The following is a 19,769-nucleotide window of genomic DNA, read 5'->3' on the forward strand; positions in this document are numbered from 1 at the left end:
GAAAAGAGAAGGGATATATGTAAGTACTTTTTAGATGTGTGGAATTACCTTTTACCATTGATCTCTTGGAATATTGCTCTGTTTTTCCTGTGTACAGGTGCATGCTATGTCCTTAAGGCTTAGGATCCTTTGTCCAGCTTTCCTTAACCCCTATGCCTGTTACACTGTCTTGGTTCACTTCAAGGCCAGAAATTATGAGTCTTAGACTTAAAAATTCCCATTACTGCATTTATTTTGCACAAGTCATTTCATTTACATATATCTTAAGCTGCATTGAGATACACAGTAACTTTTTGATCCTGGGCTTTAAAAATTTCTGGAAACAGAACTACATTTCCACAAACTTATCACAGTTCTGTGAATCATCATCTTTGGGTATTTATCCCATCTTATTTTGGCATATAGTATTTTTTACCTCCTCTGCTTACAGCTTTAAAATTGATTTAGATGGAGAAGGGCATAGATGTGTTTTCCTGTTCTGAAACAATCCTAAATGATTATTGATTTTATCTCAAATAATAATAAAATAGAGTACTTTGTATTTTTTTTATCAAGTTGCAAAGCACTTTCACATACATCATATTTGACCCACAGTCTTCCTATAAAATGGATAGGGTAAATACTCATATTAACCCTGTATTTCATAAAAACAAAGTACTAAAACCCATTAAGTTTTAGGGCTTTTTTTCCCCCCTGGATTACTTCACTAATAAGTGACAGACCAGAACGCAAATCCAAGTCTCCTAACTTCTAACGATACAGGGAATAGATGCTTTTCGAAAAAGATGCTAATTGTTGTCAAGGAAAATTCTTCGTTATAAAGCTGCTTTCTGAAGTTGACGCCACCATGTATGTTGGCTAAACCACTTACTTTTTAGTTGGTAGCTACTGTGTGGAATAGTCGAATGATCACTGTATTTCTTACTGACCTGGGATCAGAATCTACCATTATGAAACAGCAATTTTATTTTTATTTTATACTTTACAGTTTTTAGAAAGAATCAGGAAAGTTAGAAGAATGAAGTAGCATTTCAGTATGAGAGGGAGAATTGCATTTGGTTAAGCACATAGAATTGAATTTGGAACCAGATCACCTGAGTTTAAATCCTGACTCTGCCATTCCTGGCTGTGTGACTTGGGTCACATACGGTAACCTCTTATCTATAAAATAGGATTGATAACGTACCAAACTCATAGGATCGACTGAGTAAATACTATAGCAGAGCCTAAGGCATAATGAGGCATCCATAGTTAGCTTTTGTTATTTTCACCTGTTCTCTTTGTGATACTAAAAAATTGAGAAGGACTATAGGAGCAAGGAGCAGTTAAAAAGAACAAATTGAGGCAGAAAGGAATAATGAATGAGCGAGAGAAGGTGATGGTGAAGTATAGAAATGCAAGCCAGCCTCAGCCTGCAGATCTTTATTTGAAGTACCTGGGCTATAGAAAAGGAGCTCTGTGGCATAGTGGCTAAGGTATTTGACTGCTAACCAGAAGGTTGGTAGTTCAGACCCACCAGCCACTCCTCAGAAAGGAGGTTGGTCAATCTACTTCCATAAAGATTTACTGCCTCGGAAACCCAAAGGCGGTCACTGTGAGTGGAATCGACTTGATGGCAGTGAATTTGGTTTTGGTTTTTGGAGGTACAAAAAACCACTTTACTGCTAAACAAGTCTGAATTGAATCTGTTAACAGATCGGGGCTCACGGCTGTCATTTAAGCAGTCCCTATTCAAACCCAGCAGCCACTCCTCGGAAGGAAGATGGGGCAATCTACTTCTGTAGTGATACTGCCTCGGAAACCCAAGGAGGAGTCGCTATGAGTCGAGTCCGACCCAGTGGCACATAGCAACAAACAACAACATTCTTCTCGAGAACTGTAGTCTTAACAGAGCAATAAAGCGGCATACCAGGGACCCTTTCCAGAGTCTCAGAGCTGAGAGTTTGAACTTTGCCCCTGAATGAACAGAGATTCTATCTCTTCTTTCAGAGTGGGCCCTTGGCTAAGACTGTGGAGATAATTGAGGCGCTTTTTAAATGCAAGGTCATCTAGAGTCCTTATCTGTCTTTCACATTTTTCTTTTTTATTTGTCCTTCACTGTTTTCCGTAATACTGTTGGCCAGCGTTATGTTTATTGAGTTCCAGGAATACTGGTGCAATGTTGACTGTTTCCTGTTTCCCTGTCTCTGTAGACATAAAGCAGAGTGGGTGCCTAATCAGTATAGTGCTGAGCTGTGACTTGATTCAGAATAGTTTAAATAATCTCTCCCACTTGTAATGTTCCCCCCTCATCTCTGCCTTTTTATTTCCTCAATATCCTTAGTACCAGCTTGTAGTCTACCTCTTACTTAGATCTTTCCTAATGGGCCCTTGGCCCATTCATTCCTAATAGCTGTAATTATTCTTTATTATATATCTCTCCAGGATTAATTTTACCATTTTACTGGCTTGTTCAGTCAGGGTATGTGTATAATTTTGACTCCATATCAGAGTTTTTGAGGAGTCTGTGGGTGGTGCAAATGGTTAAGCACTTGGCTACTAACTAAAAGATTGACAGTTCTAGTCCACCCAGGTGCACGTAGGAAGAAAGGCCTAGTGATCTGATAGATTACAGCCACTGAAAATCCCATATAGCAAAGTTCTACTGTGAAACAAATGGGGTTGTCATGAATGGAGTTTGATTCAACAGAAACTGAGCAGGGGCAACCAGTTTTTAGCTCACCAGGGTACTTACCTGCTGCATTTTTGCTCCGTGCTACAATAACACCAAGTCCATGGGTAAGCACACCTGAGTAGTAGTTCTAGAACACAGACGTGCTTCTTCCACTACACTGTTCAAAAGTCCTCCACAATCCTTATCAGTTATAAAAGAAAGTCCATATCTAAAGCAGAAGGCTCTGGCTGGCTGCCTTGTATATCTTCATGTCCTCTGGGCATCAGGATTGGTTCTTACTGAATTACTTAACACTTCTTAAACAAGTCTGCTCCTTGGGGCCCCACCTTTGTATTATGCTTCTTGCTCTGCTTACAATACACCCATATCTCTGTCTGCCTGTCACTCACCTCATATCCTGGTTTGGTGAGTTGTGTTCCTCTTTCCAAATGAATTTCAGTAACTAAATATTTAATACTGCAAAAATTGATGAGGCACTGAACTAACACAGTGACAATGAGGGTACAAACTAGAAATATATTTAGGAGATAACATTGACAAACTCAGTGACTCTTTAGCTGTAGAGGAAATACTAAGTGAAGAAGTTGAAAGTGTGGATTAGAGCATTTTAGGATCTTCAGTAAAATTGATTAAAGAATCTAATTATTGTAGAAATTGCCAGTGTCTGTTTAGCTTTACCATGTACCAGGCAAATGTCAGACACGTTACTTTCATTATTTATTCCTCATAACACCTTTGTAAGTACTGTTATTAGGCCCATTTATGAATGCTGGCATTGAGGCTTGGTAATAAAAACATTCCATTTCAGAAACATGATCTTTGTATCTAGAGTGTACTTATGAATCTGAGCCCGTAGAACTGCATGTATCTTTATAGTAATTATTATGTATAATTTGAATAGATTTAGAAAAGGCATGCATTTAAATTGCTATAGGCCTTACAGCTCCCCAACATCTTATACCTACTCAACTCACAGATTTCCTACTTGGAATTCATATATAACATGTTTGGTATTCTTATTCAACAACTTTAAATTTTGAATTCTATTTCAAAAAAATGTAAATGGGATTTTGCCTTAAAAAAGGAAGATGAGCCACTGAAATTTTTCTGCGCTATTTGGCAGACATACTGCAAAGTGTTACAGAGAGACAGAAAGGCCTGTGTGGGCAGGTGGGAGACTGGAATGGCCCCTGAACTGTGGATGCAGCAGTGAGGGAACAGTGGAAGGGGTGATTGGATGTGAGAGAGAATGATGTGACTATGTTACCGAGGAAAAAGAAAGGACATTTCTGAGGTTTGAACTAGAACTTTGTCATTTGTAAATTCTAAATGTAGAACTTGTTTGGTTTTAGTTTTGTATCCTTTGGCAACCTTTTCCTCCCCCTTCCAATTTCTTTTCCCCCTAGCTTGAAAAAGAGAAGAAAGGGTACAATCATGCCTTCTATACCAGTATAGTAATGATATGGATCTTCTTACATTATATGTTCCTGTGTAGCCCTGAGTTACATGATTTTGTGAGCTATGTTTTTAGAATCCTGTTTCAGTAGGAGTAAATTAGTCAGAATTAACCTCTCAAGAACTCCTTTTGTGGGCAACCAGGTTTGCTGGTCTAATAGAGCCTGGTGGAACCACTGAGACTATGGCCCCTAGCTGCCCTTCAGGTCTGGAATTGAACCCATGCTTCCAGCCAAACAATAGACAGGCATATGAATTGAACATTTACCTGAGGTAGATGCACTCCTTGGAGAGAACAATCACGGGAGAAAGAAGGGCTGCTTATGCACAGGGAGATAGCTCAGGGGGCAGAAGTGCATGGAGAGATGGACACAGGGAAGAGGTAACTATCGAGAGGAAGTAGGAGGGGAGATGTTGCATTGTAGTAAATTGTGGTCAATGTCATGAGACAAAGTATATGTGAACTTCTGTATGGAAAGTGAATTTGCTCTGTAAATTTTTACCCAAATCACAATTAAAAAAGAAGTCCTTTTGTCTGGTCCTGTAAGAGTAGATAAACAGTAATTTCCAAAAATGTGTTGGTGGAAAAGACTAACATACACAGTTAAAAACATTTATGGGAACTGATTTTATTATTAAAGATTGTGACTTGAATTTGAAAAAAAAAAAAATTAAGAGACCACTAGTCTTGAACCAAAATTATGCAAGCAAACAGTTGCCCAGGACTAGAGTAACCATAGATTTTGAGCCAAGAGGTGATGAAATAAGTGAGCCTGCAACCAGGTGGTGCTTGTGCCTTACCAAGCTCCATTAGCACTGCTTTGGGGTGCTTGGTACTCAAAGGGCAGTTGTCCCACTGAAATCATAGACCCAGATTAAAGAAAAACATGACTTGTGCTAACCATACTCCTAGACTAACCAAGGACCAGCTGTTAACAGGCTGTTCTTACATGAATGTTGAGTAATTACTGTCAACTTAAAGCTTTGTAAATGGAAGTATAATTTCACTTTATTAATTTAGTTTTTTTTTAATTCCTTTTTTTTAATACAGTAAACGAATTTACTTTTTTGCATCCAATAAAATTTACTCTCTTTGGTGTACAGTTCCATAAGTTTTCAGTTGTGTAACTACTTTATCAAGATAACAGAACAGTTCTGTCACACATACACACACCCCAAATTATCTCCTGCTGCTTTTTGACAACTAACCCTACCTCCCCACTGCTCCTGGCAACTACTGATCTGTTTCTGCTTGTCATAATTTTTCTTTTCCAGATTATCTCATAAATGCAGTCATACATTATATAGGCTTTTGAATCTGATTTCTTTCACTTACAATACTTGATATGAATATAAAAGGAAATGTTTTTAAATCTAGAAATGGTGATGATCACTTAAGTTAATAGTGGGGAAATCTCCTAGTGCCTTCAGGATATTGAGAACCTGTGGATCACAATGTGTTTATAATTACTAAAGCTACATGTTAAGAAGAGTTGGTAACTGAAAGTATATAGTATAAAAGAATTTTTAAAAAATTATTTTTGCAGTGTATTTCATCAGTGTTATTCTTTATATAATTGAGTCTGGTTCTACTTAAATAAGAAAATTTGTTTTTAAAAATGAAAGATAATTTCTGATTTCAAATGTTTCTGTTGACAGTTGGGTGCTATAGTTAGCTATTAACCATTAAGATACACATTTAAAAAATATTACTTCTATGCCTCCTCCCTTCCAAAAAAAAGTCATAAAAAACTGAAAAATTGTGCAGAAACATGTTCAAGAATTACTGCTACTTTTCAGAAATAAGACAAAAGATAATTGGCAAAACTAAGGAACATTTTCAGGAGTAAGTCAGAAATAAAGATCATCAGGAAGTAGGAGTGAGTGCCAGGCAGGCATTAAGAAACGGGAAACATTTAGTATGTTGGTAAGTCATTTTAGCGCATAAGCATATTAACAGTTTTAGAACTGGAATTTATTACTGTGGAGAAGGGTAGCAATTAGAAGAACAATTTCAATTAAAAATGTAAAGATTATTTCTTTCTATCAATCCTTGTATTGCCCTTCTGTGCCTATATAGCAGAATCTAAAAGAAAAATCATATGAAGGGAAATTTATATTTTAAAAAAAAAAAGTTGGGACTTGTTAAAAAGCATTAAAGGACATAAAATTGTACGATAGAGCATTTTTAAAACTAGAAATAAGGAATCCAATCATGATGTGTGAGTTAAAGAAAATATTAGAAACATGTGTAGTATAGCTCAGTGGTTGAGAACTCAGACTGTAACTGCTGCTGCTTCAAATCCTGGCTCTGCCATTTTGAAGCCATGTGATCTTGGGCACATTGCTTAGCTGCTCTTCACCTCAGTTTTCTCTTTTGGAAGATGGATTTTGTGTGGTTTCGATTAATATCTAAAGAACTTAGAACATGGCTACAAAATGATTAGTGTTACATAAGTATTAGTTACTATTAATATATTCCAAATTCCCCTAAAGGAAATTTTCCCCAATTTATACAAGTGATTATCCAAAATCAAATGAAAAAGTCATGGTGTAGAAGGTCTGTATGGATTATAAGCATTATGTAAAATACATAATCTTTCTAACCTAGATTTTTTTTTTTTTAAAGAAAGAAATTAGAACTAACTTTTCCTTCCCCTTGATTTTTACTTTGTAGAGTGGTGAAACCAGAACAATATCTCATTTTCATTATACCACCTGGCCAGATTTTGGAGTCCCTGAGTCACCAGCTTCATTTCTCAATTTCTTATTTAAAGTAAGAGAATCTGGCTCCTTGAACCCTGAGCATGGGCCCGTGGTGGTTCACTGCAGTGCTGGCATCGGGCGATCTGGCACCTTTTCCTTAGTAGACACCTGTCTTATTTTGGTAAGTGCATCTTATGATTTAATTTTTATCTTATTTATTTTTTGTTTGTTTTTTTCTACTAACAGAAGTAAGCTCTGGCGTCAGTATTCCAGAACTGTGCTTTTCAAACTTAAGTATCTGCTCTCTTTTGGAAGAACCTAAAATCATTTCCACCCTTTGAACTGTCTCTTACTCACGACTGGTAGAGATATATCCAAGATAATTCTAGATAGTTCCAAGATTTTTTTTCTGGTAGCTTTGTATTACAAAAATAATAGGTCTTCCTACCTCCACAATTTTTCAAATATAAATTGATATATAATACTTAAGTCTTTCTTTTTTGGATGAATATTTCACCTCAGTTGCCTTAGTTGCATTATTTATAAACTAGAGATAATGATAGTACTTACCTCACAGAGTTGTTGCAAGAATCAAATGAATTAGTACATTTAGAAAATATAGAAGAGTTCCTGGTTTATTCTAAGTACTTAGTAGATGTTATTATTTCCCTGGGATTCATATCTGTACCCCCACCAGGTATGTTGTTTTTCCACCAGCCCATTCCCAGCCTCAGCCTGAATAATACAGGCCTTTCTTTATCTTTTAAAGAAGTTAATTTTTCCTTACTTGGGGTGCAAGGGCTTCTGTTGACCCTAAGGCACCTTCTAATTTCTCTTGTTTCTCCCTCATTGTATTGACTATAAGCCATCTATAATCCCTTCTGCTATGATTTCTATGTCATTTATTCCTTCAGTATTCCCTGTAGTTTACTTTTTACATTCCTGAGCTTGTTTTTAGTAATACGGACGTTAAGTAGACTGGTTTCCTAAATCTTGACTTTAAGGTCCTGTGTTACCTTCTCTTTCCTGTCTTTATAAAACTTCACTATGCTTCATTGTACTTTTCTGAGCATTCATATGCTAACAGTACAGCTAGTACAAAGTAAGTTCTCAAATGAAATCATTTAATGATATTATGCCTGGTAAATACACATATTTTAACAGGAGTCTTGATCAGTAGAGTGATATTCTTGGAAGAACATTTCAGACATTTCATCTTTGATAAAAGGAATTAGAACAGTTCAGTCTTGGCGCATAGTGTATTACTTTACCACTCTCCTTGTTACAGAATATGTCGATTAGAAATTTGGATTATTATATTAAAGTGAATGCTAATATGTTTTGAAACTCTGGTGTCTACTGTATGAATCATGAACATTACAGCTGGACTGTGTTAGTGCCTGTTACGAATGCATTCAGTCAAATAGCAAAGGCCCTGCCGCCATAACTTTAAGAATTTTTTTCCCCCACGTAGGGAACGAGAGATTGTTTTTTATAGTACCAGATCTGTAGTCCAGAGCTGGTATAGCTAAATAGTCTCATCATGAACTGGGCTCACGCTTTCTTCTCTAACATCTTTAAACAGCTGCAGGATACCCAGACACCAAGTCTATATCCAGACATGACAGAGAGGGAAGGGCAGTGGACAAAAACATTTGCTCATGCCAAGAATTTTTTTTTTTTTTTTTTTTTAAGAAAGAAAACTAATTTTAGCAAACTTACTATTACATTAGCCAGAACACTAGTCATAAATCCTTGGTTTGACCAAATATTGTCTAAATGAGTTGAGATTAAACTATGATTGGTTTGGAATAAGCTATGAGTCAGACAAAGGATCAAAAAATTTTTTTTTCTCAATCCTCTACCACTTGAAAAACATATTGGGATTCAAAGGAGGATGAATAGATTTGAATGGTCCTTGTGTACACAGCAGTTACTGCTACAATATTAAATTATCCTTGTTCTTCAGAAGGAGCACAAAGAATAGCAAAAATCTTAGCAGTGATTCTGTATTATCTGTTCCTGGACTCTAACAACAAAAGGCTTGAATTATTTTCACCTTTCTTGCAGATGGAAAAAGGAAATGATATTAACATTAAGCAAGTGTTACTGAATATGAGAAAATACCGAATGGGACTTATTCAGACACCAGATCAACTCAGATTCTCATATATGGCTATAATAGAAGGAGCAAAGTTTATAAAGGGAGATTCAAATATACAGGTAAACTTTTTTAGGAGAAAAATATCCCCACTTTTTAACAGTTAAATGCAGTTAGCATAATTGTACTCCAGTTAAGCATTTATCTCATCCCTTCCTTTAAAAAGTATATTTACAGTAATGTGGAAATCCAGCCATTCATCTTAAAATTGTAAACTTTTAAGCCTCATCTTAAATCTTAACTAAGTGGTACTTAAAAGTGCTAATGAAAGCAAGATTCTGTTAAAGAAACTTAAATTCTCATGTAAGGAGGAGTTTATGCATTTGATTATTAAAATAAATCAGAAATTTTAGGTATTTTTGTCCCTTTAGAAACCTGATTTGGGATTATAAAGGATTTGATTTATATAATATTTTACTTTATAGCACAGAGCAACTTGAGTACTATGGCAGTCATAATGAAGTTCCGGTAAAATGTTCCCTGGTTGTACCTTTATTCTCTTGAAGATATTTTTATTCCATATTTGCAGAAGCTAAATTCAAGCACTGATAATCAGGAATCTGTATCATGCGCTAACTCAAAATATAAAATAGAAATGGAGTAGGAACAACAGACCCCCAGCTCTTAATCTGATCTAATCACCTTGGACATAAGTAAATAGTGCGTCTTTGAGAATCTCTTTCAATATATTTCTCAGATATGAACAAGTTTACTAGCTCTGTAATTTCTATGATTTCTAGCCAGCACTGGAATATTAAGAATAAGCCTTCTTTCATCACTTAGATCATCTGTCAACATGTAATAAGTATAGTAAATGTGTAGATTTCAAAGGCATTTAAAAATATTCTTACACAGTCTTGTTTATTCACAGCTATATTATTTTTCCGATCTATTTTAACTATTCAACTTGGTGTCATAATATTTTATCCATAAAAAACAAAAACCAAACTGACTGATGTCGAGTCGATTTCAACTCATAGTGACCCCTCCTTGGGTTTCCAAGGCACTGCCTCTATGGAAGTATATTGCCCAGTCTTCCTTCTGAGGAGTGACTGGTGGTTTGAACCACCAGCCTTCTAGTTAGCAGTCAAATGCCTTAGGCACTACACCACCAGAGCTCCCATTTTATCAATAATATCTTAATATTTTATTTTTATTAAAGTTTTTATTTAAATCTTTATATAAACAACAAAAAAAAAAATCTCACTGCCATTGAGTCATTTGCAACTCATAGTGATCCCCATTGGGTTTCTGAAGCTGTAAGTCTTTATGGAAGGAGATCTCTCAGTCTTCCTTTGGCAGAGCAGTTGATGGGTTTGAACCACTGACCTTTCAGTTAGCAGTCCTTCATCAGCTATGCCACCAGAGCTCCTAAATCTTTAACCAAAGAAAAAAAAACTTAGCTGTTGTCAAGTTGATTGGACTCATAGTGATCCCACCTTAGATTTCCGAGGTGGTGTCTCTGTAGAAATAAAGTACCCAACTTCTGAGGAGTGGCTGGTGGGTTTGAACCACCAGCCTTCTGGCTGGTAGTCAGATGCCTTAGGCACGATACCACCAGAGCTCCTGAATCTTTAAATAGCATTTTTTTTTTTAATTTAATAAGGAGAAACATCAGATTACTCAATGTCATTAGTAAAAATACCAAGTATTTAGAAAGCACCCCACAAAACACAGAAAATTTTGTTTCTCTGGGATTCCCTTGCCAGTGAACAGTGATTTGTTGTTGTTAGGTACCATTGAGTTGGCACCAACTCATAGCAGCCCTTTGTACAACAGAATGAAACATTGTCCTGTGCCCTTCTCATAGTCATTGCTATGTTTGAGTGCATTGTTGCAGCCATTGTGTCAATCCACCTCATTGAGATACTCCTCATTTTTGCTGACCCTCTACTTTTCCAAGCATGATGTCCTTCTCCAAGGACTGGTCCCTCCTGATAATATGTCTAAAGTGTGGGAGATGAAGTCTCACTATCCTCATTTTTAAAGAGTATCCTTGCTGTATGTCTTCCAAGACAGATTTGTTTATCTGACCATCCATGGGAGGGAAAAAAAAAAAAACACTGCCATCAAGTCAATTCCAACTCATAGCAACCCTGATTGGTTTTCTGAGGCGGTAAATCTTTATAACATTGAAGTACATTGGGTTTGAACCACCAATCTTCTGGTCAGCAGTCAGATGTCTTAGACACTGTGCTACCAGAGCTCCTAGCCATCCATGCTATATTTAGTATTCTTTGTCAGCATCATAATTTGAAGCCGTCAAGTCTTTGGTCTTCTTTATTTGTTGTCCAGCTTTCTTCACATGCACATGAGCTGATTCAAGATACCATGGCTTGGGTTGGATGCACCTTAGTCTTTTAAGTGACATCTTTGCTTTTTAACAGTGATTTTGGAGAAGTGAAAGTTATCTCAGGTGTTTTAAGATTAGTAAAATTTCTCATTTTTGTCTCAAGTGAGCCTTTTACCATCTTAAGACTGGAGTTTAAAAAAGTTTAAACTGTGAAATCAAAATTTTTCCACACACCTGTGTATCTTGTATAGTTGCTTTTCACTGTTTATTTCCTGGTCATACTTACAGATTAAGTAATTGTAGGAAAAAATGTACTGTCATTTAGATAATTTCCCCCCTTTTTTTTTTTTTTTTTAATGTTTTGTCTCTTCAGTTTTAGAATATTTACTTAATTACTTTGAGGATCTTTAACATTATAGAGGTGAGTTTTATAAGCATACTTTCTGTGGAGTCTTTATTATAATATTGCAGTTTGTGGCTAGGAAAAATTTTTTTCCCAGTTGATGTGGTATGGCGTATCCATCAAAAACTCTAAACATTAGCCTCAACAGCACCCTGTTCAAACCAAAGACCAATCTCTGCCTGTGTTCAAGGTAGGACAGTGTAAATGTCTCTGTACTTTTCCAGTGCTCGGAATCAGAAAAACCCATTACCTACTAAGGGTAATTTCCACACAAATCATGTTAGCAGGACTCGATGCTGTTAATTTATTTTTTATTATAAAAATAATTAATGAGTTCATGTTGGCTAGAAAAAATTTCAAACAATGTGGTAATATGTAATGTACAAAGAGAAAGTCCCCTTTAACTCACCCACCTTTAAATTTGAAAGCATTTTGGCATGTACTTATTCTTTTAGGAATCTGTGTTTTTGGATTTATTTTGTTGTCCATTAATAGGATAATTTTTCTTCAAATGCCATATACTATGCTATGGTTCACATACTCTGAACACAGTTTTCTCTCTTTTTCTTTTCCTAGAACTACTTAATACTCGGTTCTATTAACCACATGTGTCATTGCAGTTTGAAATGTGGCTAGTCTGAATTGCAATGTGATTACAATGTAAAAAATACAGATCACATTTTCAAGACTTAATGCAAAAATGTGGAAATTATCTTAGTTTTAAAAAATAACGATTATATGTTCAAGTGATGATATTTTTGATACATTAGAGAAAACATTAAAAATAAATTTACTTCTTTATATTTTAGTTTTTATATGTGGCTTACATCATGTTTTATTTGAAATGCTGTGCTAGAACCTTAACATAGAACTGAAATCTAAGAGAAGTTCCTCAAAATCTGATACTATAAAACCTTACTATTAGATCCAGAGTTACCTTGTTAATGTAAAAACCCAAAACTGTATGTGAATAAAACTGTATCCTATAAAAGTATTGTGTTTGATTTATGAGAATGTGATAGCCAGTTGAAGAAGACTCTTAATTCTTCTCTGTCCATCTGCTTCATATCTTATTTGCTTCTATTTTTTGGGAAAAACAAATATTTGTAAGAAGAAGGAAGGACACTTCTTTACAGTGAGTGGGGCCATGTCTAGAAAATGTCTTTCTGCTCAACAGTGCTCCACTCATGTAATTCTTCTTTAGTCCTTTTTCCTGAAAGGACCACCTGCCTTCCCCCTTCAATTTTTAATAAGGATATAAGTGGTATTTTCTTTATTGGATATAGTTTTCCTGTGAACATTTCAGACATGTGGATGTAAAGTGACTTTAAAACCTGTAGAGACAAAGGATAGGTTTTAGTTTTATACATCAGAAGTGATTGTGTGTACTTAAAAATTAGTAAATATAGGTATATAATTGTAAGCTTATATCCACGTACAGAAAACCTCCAATGACCTTGACCTACCTAAATAAATACAGATAATTTTTTTGTCATCTCTCTAATGATACCTATTGCTTTATATCTTCCTTGATACAGGGTCACCATTAATACATGTAGTAGTTGCTGATATGACACATATTTATTAGAAAATGCCTAATTTCAGTGATGAGAGTAAACCTTCCAGAGTACATTATCTACTTAACTATTTAGAACTGTTGTTGTAAGATCTGTAGCTGGGAATTTGAAGCTTGTAGTGCCTGTGGGATTTAACTGCTAACCAGAAGGCTGGAGGTTCAAACACACTAGCCACTCCTTAGAAGGAAAATTGGGCAATCTACTGCCATAGAGATAACCGCCTCAGAAAACCAAGGAGGGGTCACTATGAGTCAACTTGACACGATGGCAGTGAGTTTGGTATTTTTGATTTTAAAAGTCTTAAATGTAAATGATAAACTTTTTAAAAATTTCAGGGCCCCAAGTTTAATTGTATCACTTTTACTGCTCTTTGGAGTGGCAGTGGACAGGGGATAGAATCACAAGCATTATGTGGGCAGTTGCTCACACCAGCATGTGATGACAGGGAATGCAGTTCATCATGAGCAAGGTATGAGAAAGATTATAAATCCATAATCTAGGTAACACTTACTTGAGACCTCAAAATGAGAACGTGAACTAGATTAGTTTCATCAAATTTTCAGTACATTAGCTTCAAAAGACACAGCAGAACAACGTGGGTTTTTTTGTGTGTTTTCTGTTTGTTTTTTCCATTAATATTATATAGCTCTCTTTTTCCCCCTCTGAAGTAATTTCCCTCTTTTCTGAATGCTTTTCTTGTGGGCAGATTCTGAATTGGTTACATTTTTTTAGAAGTGATCCAGTAATGATCATTATGATCTATAATAATCCATTATGGTTTTATGCATAATGGCTTTTATTGACATTGTTGAATTTCATCCTTTAGGAGCTCTGGTAGCATAGTGCCTAAGGCACCTGACTGCTGACCAGAAGGCTGGCGGTTCAAACCCACCAGCCACTCCTTGGAAGGAAGATAGGGCAATCTACTTTCGTAGCGATACTGCCTCGGAAACCCAAGGGGGGTCGCTATGAGTCGGGTCCGATTTGACGGCACATAACAACAACAACAAGCCCCAGTTGCTAGAACTAGATCTCAGTGAAGTGTGAAAACTTCAAAAATTGACCAGCATAAGTTCTGGAGATAATTTAAGATTTGTATGAGGTGTTTTCTTAAACTATTCAGTGCCTGAAATTATTGAGCTTTTCAAAGAATACAGATAATCTTGATAGCATAGTCAACCAAGACTGCTTAGCTTTACTATTTGTTAGCTGTTTAGGGTATGGCAAGTGTCGCCTGTATCTTCTTCACTATCAAAAATGCTATTTAGACAGAACATTTTAAACAAGGAAAGAAAGCAAATGGACATAGTCATCTACAGTGAAAACTTCTTACTCTTGTGTTTCATGATAGTATTCTTAACTGTTGACAAAAATTTCCTCCTGGATATGGGGTGTCCCACTAGGCTCTTGCTGAGGAGTGTTCAGTTCTACCCTATTGCTTCCTTGATTAAATTCAGAAGCTCTTTCTTTTCCAGCTTACCTGTCAGGACCAAACTCTACATGTTCTCTGTCTTCTAGCCAAATTGTAGCAATCTGAACTACTCACTGTCCTCCAGTAACAATGTAACAAATTCTGATACTTCATGTTTTCTGTGTGTTTTGTGAATCAAGTTAAAACAAAAAGACATACATTAATTACACAACTTAATAGCCATATCTGGGAAAGATGGAATGTGGTAAAATGCCCTTTTCTTTTTATTTTCTCTTTAATGATTTTGGTTATCCTTGTGTGATAATGAGACAAACTAGAAATTAGCAAATCCACTTTATGAATGGATTGTCTGAGGATTTTTTAAAAATCTTAATATACAGACATTGCTTTTAACAGTGCCACTTTGCACAAAAGTAGCTCCAGGAAATGACTGTTCCATAAGTTCCAAAAAAGTATGTGTGTGGCAGTATCAAACCTCTGCTCAAGATCATTAGAATCCTTAGGCATTGAGTGTGGAGTTCCTTATTTATTAGATCCAAGACTTCTTACTTTCATGATAGAATCTGGACTATGACTATATAAAGTCATTTTGAGCCAGGGTCAGAGTCATAGATAACGAAATCATTGGCTCGCACTGCTACTGCCTCTGCTGAAATTGTCATTGTCAGGGAAAGAGGTGGCCGTTTTGTTCCTAGAAGCAGGAAGCCCTGGGAAGGACTTGGAGGGACAGTAGTCTCCAGTACTGCCTTCTCTAGCTTACACATTTGTTAACTGCTTTCGTCTTTAGGACCCAGATTACACTCTGCACCTCTTCCTCCACTTGTCTCCTTCAAACATTTGCCAGACATGACACTAGCCATTTTCACATATACATCTTATTAGTCACCACAGTAGCCTCCTGAGGTAGGTGATAGCATTCCTGTTTTGTAAGTGAAGAAACTGACAGTTTTCTTCTGAGTCCTACTTTCTGTTGCCATCTGCTCTGAAGCACATGGGGGGGTGTCAGAGGAATTTTCCCTCACCCAGTGGGTCATCTGCTCTTAAGTACATAGGTGGGTGTCAGAGGAGTTTTCCCTCACCTAGTCGTGAGCCAGGGCCTCTAACTGCTTATAGACCTGTAGTGACAACCAAATGAAAGTCTTGCATCCAGAAGGCCTACTTGCAGATCTCAAAGTTAGAGCTCCACTAGACTGGACAGTGGGAAGGAGAAAGAAGTTACCAGATCCCATTCTAGCACCATATTGGTCACTAATTCAGAAATTAGCACCTATGTGCTAGGAGTCGAGCTAAATCTAACTTGAGCTATAATCTTCTTATTATGTCTAATATGTTTTTGTTGTTGTATTGTTTTGTGCCATCAAGTAGATTCTAACTCATAGCAACCCTGTGTACACTAGAACAAAACTGCTCTGTCCTGCACCATCCTGACAATCATTGCTATGCTTGAGCCCGTCATTGCAGCCACTGTGTAAATCCATCTTGTTGATAGTCTTCCCCTTTTTCTGTGACCCTCCACTTTACCAAGCATGATATCCTTCTCCAGGAACTGGTCCCTTCTGATCTCCTGACCAAAGTGGGTGAGACAAAGTCTGGCCATTCTCACTTCTAAGGAACATTCAACTGTACTTCTTCCAGGATAGATTTGTTCAGTCTTCGGCAGTCCATGGTGTTTTCAGTGTTCTTCACCAACTCTACAATTCAAAGGCATCAGTTCTTCTTTGGTCTTCCTTATTCATTGTCCCTGCTTTCATATGCATAATGTCTAATACAGTTTGTCTCAAATAGGAAAAAGACCACTAGATTTTAGTAAGATTATTGTGTTCAACTCTATACTGATACACATAAATATTAAATGCTTTATTAGTTTTTAATTTCTGAAAATAATAGGCATATGTAAAAGAGCTGTGGTATGGTAAAATAGCTTTTTCATACATCTCTTAGTATGATAGGATTTTCTTAAATTGAATATAGAATTTCAGTTCATAAATCCTTTTTATCTAAGGAAGCCCAAATTTTCATTGCATTTGTTTTTCATTTCTCTTCTCTATCTAGAAACAGTGGAAAGAACTTTCTAAGGAAGATTTGTCTCCTGCTTTTGATCATTCCCCAGCCAAAATAATGACTGAAAAATACAATGGGAACAGAATAGGCTTAGAAGAAGAAAAACTTACAGGTGACAGGTGTACAGGACTGTCCTCTAAAATGCAAGATTCTGTAGAGGAAAAGAGTGAGAGGTGAGCTTGCTTCACATGTCTGTGGGTATGAAATAATTGAAGCTCTTTACTTACTGGGCTGATGTAACTATTAATCACTAAAAGAGATTTAAATAATATGTTGATGACATCATTGTTCTCAAAGAGCTTTCAATCTTGTTAAGAAGCCAATGCTTACATAAATGAATATTTAACCTTAGTTCCATTATTGAAGGAAGGAAAAATGTCCTTTTCAAGGAAAATCAAAATTTTATACTTTTTATTGTTTGAATCCATATGAATGAGTTAACTATTCAGATTTTTTTTATTAAAAATTATATTTTTAAAGTTCGTTTTATCTCACACATTAGGAAACTACTGAGGACAAATCACTCAGCAAAGTGAATGTGTTCTTTGATTTCCTCTTTTCTATGTTGCTGTATGACTTTTATGTGGGGAATTTTATGTTTTAATCATATTTAATATATAGAGCTCTTAGAATGTACCAGGAAAATAGTCAAAGTTCCCATGTACTTTATATATAACTTTAAATATATATTTTCCCTACATAGAACTTACATATTTAAAATTTTATAAAAGGTAATATTGTGTTATATAGTATATGTATTATCATATATTGAAAATGTTTATTATGACTTAGAAATGTTACTTTTTTTTGGTTTTATTTATGGCTTGAGAAGTTTTAGAGCATGAAGTTGTTTATGAAGAAATAATATTATTTTAAATTACCTTATCCTTTTCAGTAATAAGATATTTGGTTCCTTGGTGTATTTAGAGGGGTGAAGGTTGGAAGACTAGTTCTGTTTGTGTAATTGTCTTTGTTTCTTAGTGCTACTGTAACTGAAATCCCACATGTGAGTGGCTTTAAAAACCAAAAACATATTTTCTCACAGTTTTAGAAGCTAGAAGTCCAATTCAGGGCACTGTCTCTAGGGAAGGCTTTATCTGTCTCTCAGCTCTGGGGAAAAATCCTTGCCTTGGCTTCTGTAACCCTGACATTCTTTGGTTGATCCTCACATGTGCTTCTGTCTTTCTCAATTTGTGTTTGCTTGTCTCTGTGCCTTATCTGTCCTTTTTATATCTCAAAAGTAATTAGGTTTAAGCACATCCTACACTGATAAGACCTCCTTAATACAACAGAGAAAACTCTATTCCCAGATGAAGTTACATCCAAGGTTAGGATTCCAGGATATATTTTGGGGGCATCCAGTGTAATTAATAACAAGACTCGAAAGCAGAATTGATGACCAAAATATTGTTAATTACTACTTCAGAAGCACTGAGTTTCAATCTTTAAAGACACAAACCAACCATATTAACAGTCCCAAAATTGCTAATAAATGAGAACTAAATCACGAAAAGTTGAATTTGGTGATAAGTTGATCTAAACCAAACTTATTGCCGTGGAGTCAGATCCAACTCATAGTGACCCTTCTTTGGGTTTCCGAGGCAGTATCACTGCAAAAGTAGATTTCCCAGTCTTTCTTCTGAGGAATGGCTGGTGAGTTTGAACCACCAGGCTTCTGGTTAGCAGTCAGATGCCAGAGGCACTGCACCATCGACATTAAAGAAAATTCTTCAGGAGAATTGAAACAATGAAAGGTTATTTTTGCCAGATAAAGAAAGGGTGGTTACTGAGCACTACACAGTCATGTGCTAAACTACTTGTCAGCATTTCACAGTGCAGAGGAGGAGTTGCAGCATGCTCACAGGAGGTGGAAGGGGGGCAGGTGTACATATGTGTTGTTTCCTTCTTTCTCTTCTTACCTGTCTCAGATGAGGCTGGTGTATGCTTGAAAGCAGAGGACGGGAGTTCACTTGAAATTGGGCTTCTAAGCAAAGAGGCTAATAGGAGTGATGCTATACAAAAGAGGAAAAGAATCAGGAACCGTTAAAAAATGTATTGCTCTATATTCAGCGTATTTTCAGCAGGGGTGCTTACGTCCATTCAGTTTAGAAGGAAGAATCTCTTCAATAAACAGTGGTGGGAAAATTTGATTTCTATATATAGAAGAATAAATCCAGATCCATATTTCATACCATATACAGAAATCAATTCAGAATGGATCAAGGACCTAAACATGAAACTACAACCATAAAATTTTTAGAAGAAAATATAAGGGTATGGATGAAGGGTCTTGTTTTTAACAATATATTGTCATGTGACAACAAAAATGAGCCACCGAAGAAAAAGAGATAAATGGGACCTCATGAAACCTAAATACATTGCTTCATCAAAGGATTTTATAAAAAATAGTGAAAAGACAACCTACAGATTGGGGGAAAATTACTGGAAGCCATATATTCAATGGGATCTAATATCCAAAATATAAAAGTACTTTTCAACTTAAAAGACAGCCTATTCAAAAAATGGGCACAGGGCTTAAAAGGACATTTCACAAAAGAGGATATTTGTATGGTCAACAAGTACAAGAAACAATGCTGTGTTATTGGCCATTAAAATCCATTGCTGTCAAGTCAATTCCATCCCATAGCAACTGTATAGGACAGAAGAACTGCCGTATAGGATTTCCAAGGCTGTAATCTTTATGAAAGCATACTGTCACATCTTTCTCCTATGGACCAGATAGGGAGTTCAAACCACTAACTTTTCAGCTGCCAAGACCTTAGCAACTATACCACCAGGGCTCCTTCATTGTTGTTGTTGTTGTTGTTAAGTGCCGTCGAGTCGTTTCCAACTCATAGCGACCCCATGCACAGCAGAACGAAACACTGCCCGATCCCGCGCAAGCCCCACAATCCCTGCTATACTTGATCCCATCATCACAGCCACCATGTCAATCCATCTCGTTGAAGGCCTCCCCCTCTTTCGTCGACCCTCCACCCTACCAAGC

The 19,769-nt window shown here is 36.3% G+C and overlaps 1 protein-coding gene across 1 annotated transcript in view; it reads left to right on the forward strand.

Annotated features, from left to right (window-relative positions):
• Positions 1-19,769, forward strand: part of PTPN2 (protein tyrosine phosphatase non-receptor type 2) — a 178,437-nt gene that overhangs the window by 139,513 nt on the left and 19,155 nt on the right. The window contains exons 10-12 of the mRNA XM_007951673.2: positions 6,807-7,016; positions 8,906-9,058; positions 16,754-16,935. Coding sequence (XP_007949864.1) covers positions 6,807-7,016; positions 8,906-9,058; positions 16,754-16,935 — 545 coding nt within the window. The remainder of the gene's footprint in view (positions 1-6,806; positions 7,017-8,905; positions 9,059-16,753; positions 16,936-19,769) is intronic.

The sequence above is a fragment of the Orycteropus afer genome, unplaced genomic scaffold (genome assembly GCF_000298275.1).
Source record: "Orycteropus afer afer isolate SDZICR_OR568_19922 unplaced genomic scaffold, OryAfe1.0 scaffold00307, whole genome shotgun sequence".
Taxonomy (NCBI): domain Eukaryota; kingdom Metazoa; phylum Chordata; class Mammalia; order Tubulidentata; family Orycteropodidae; genus Orycteropus; species Orycteropus afer.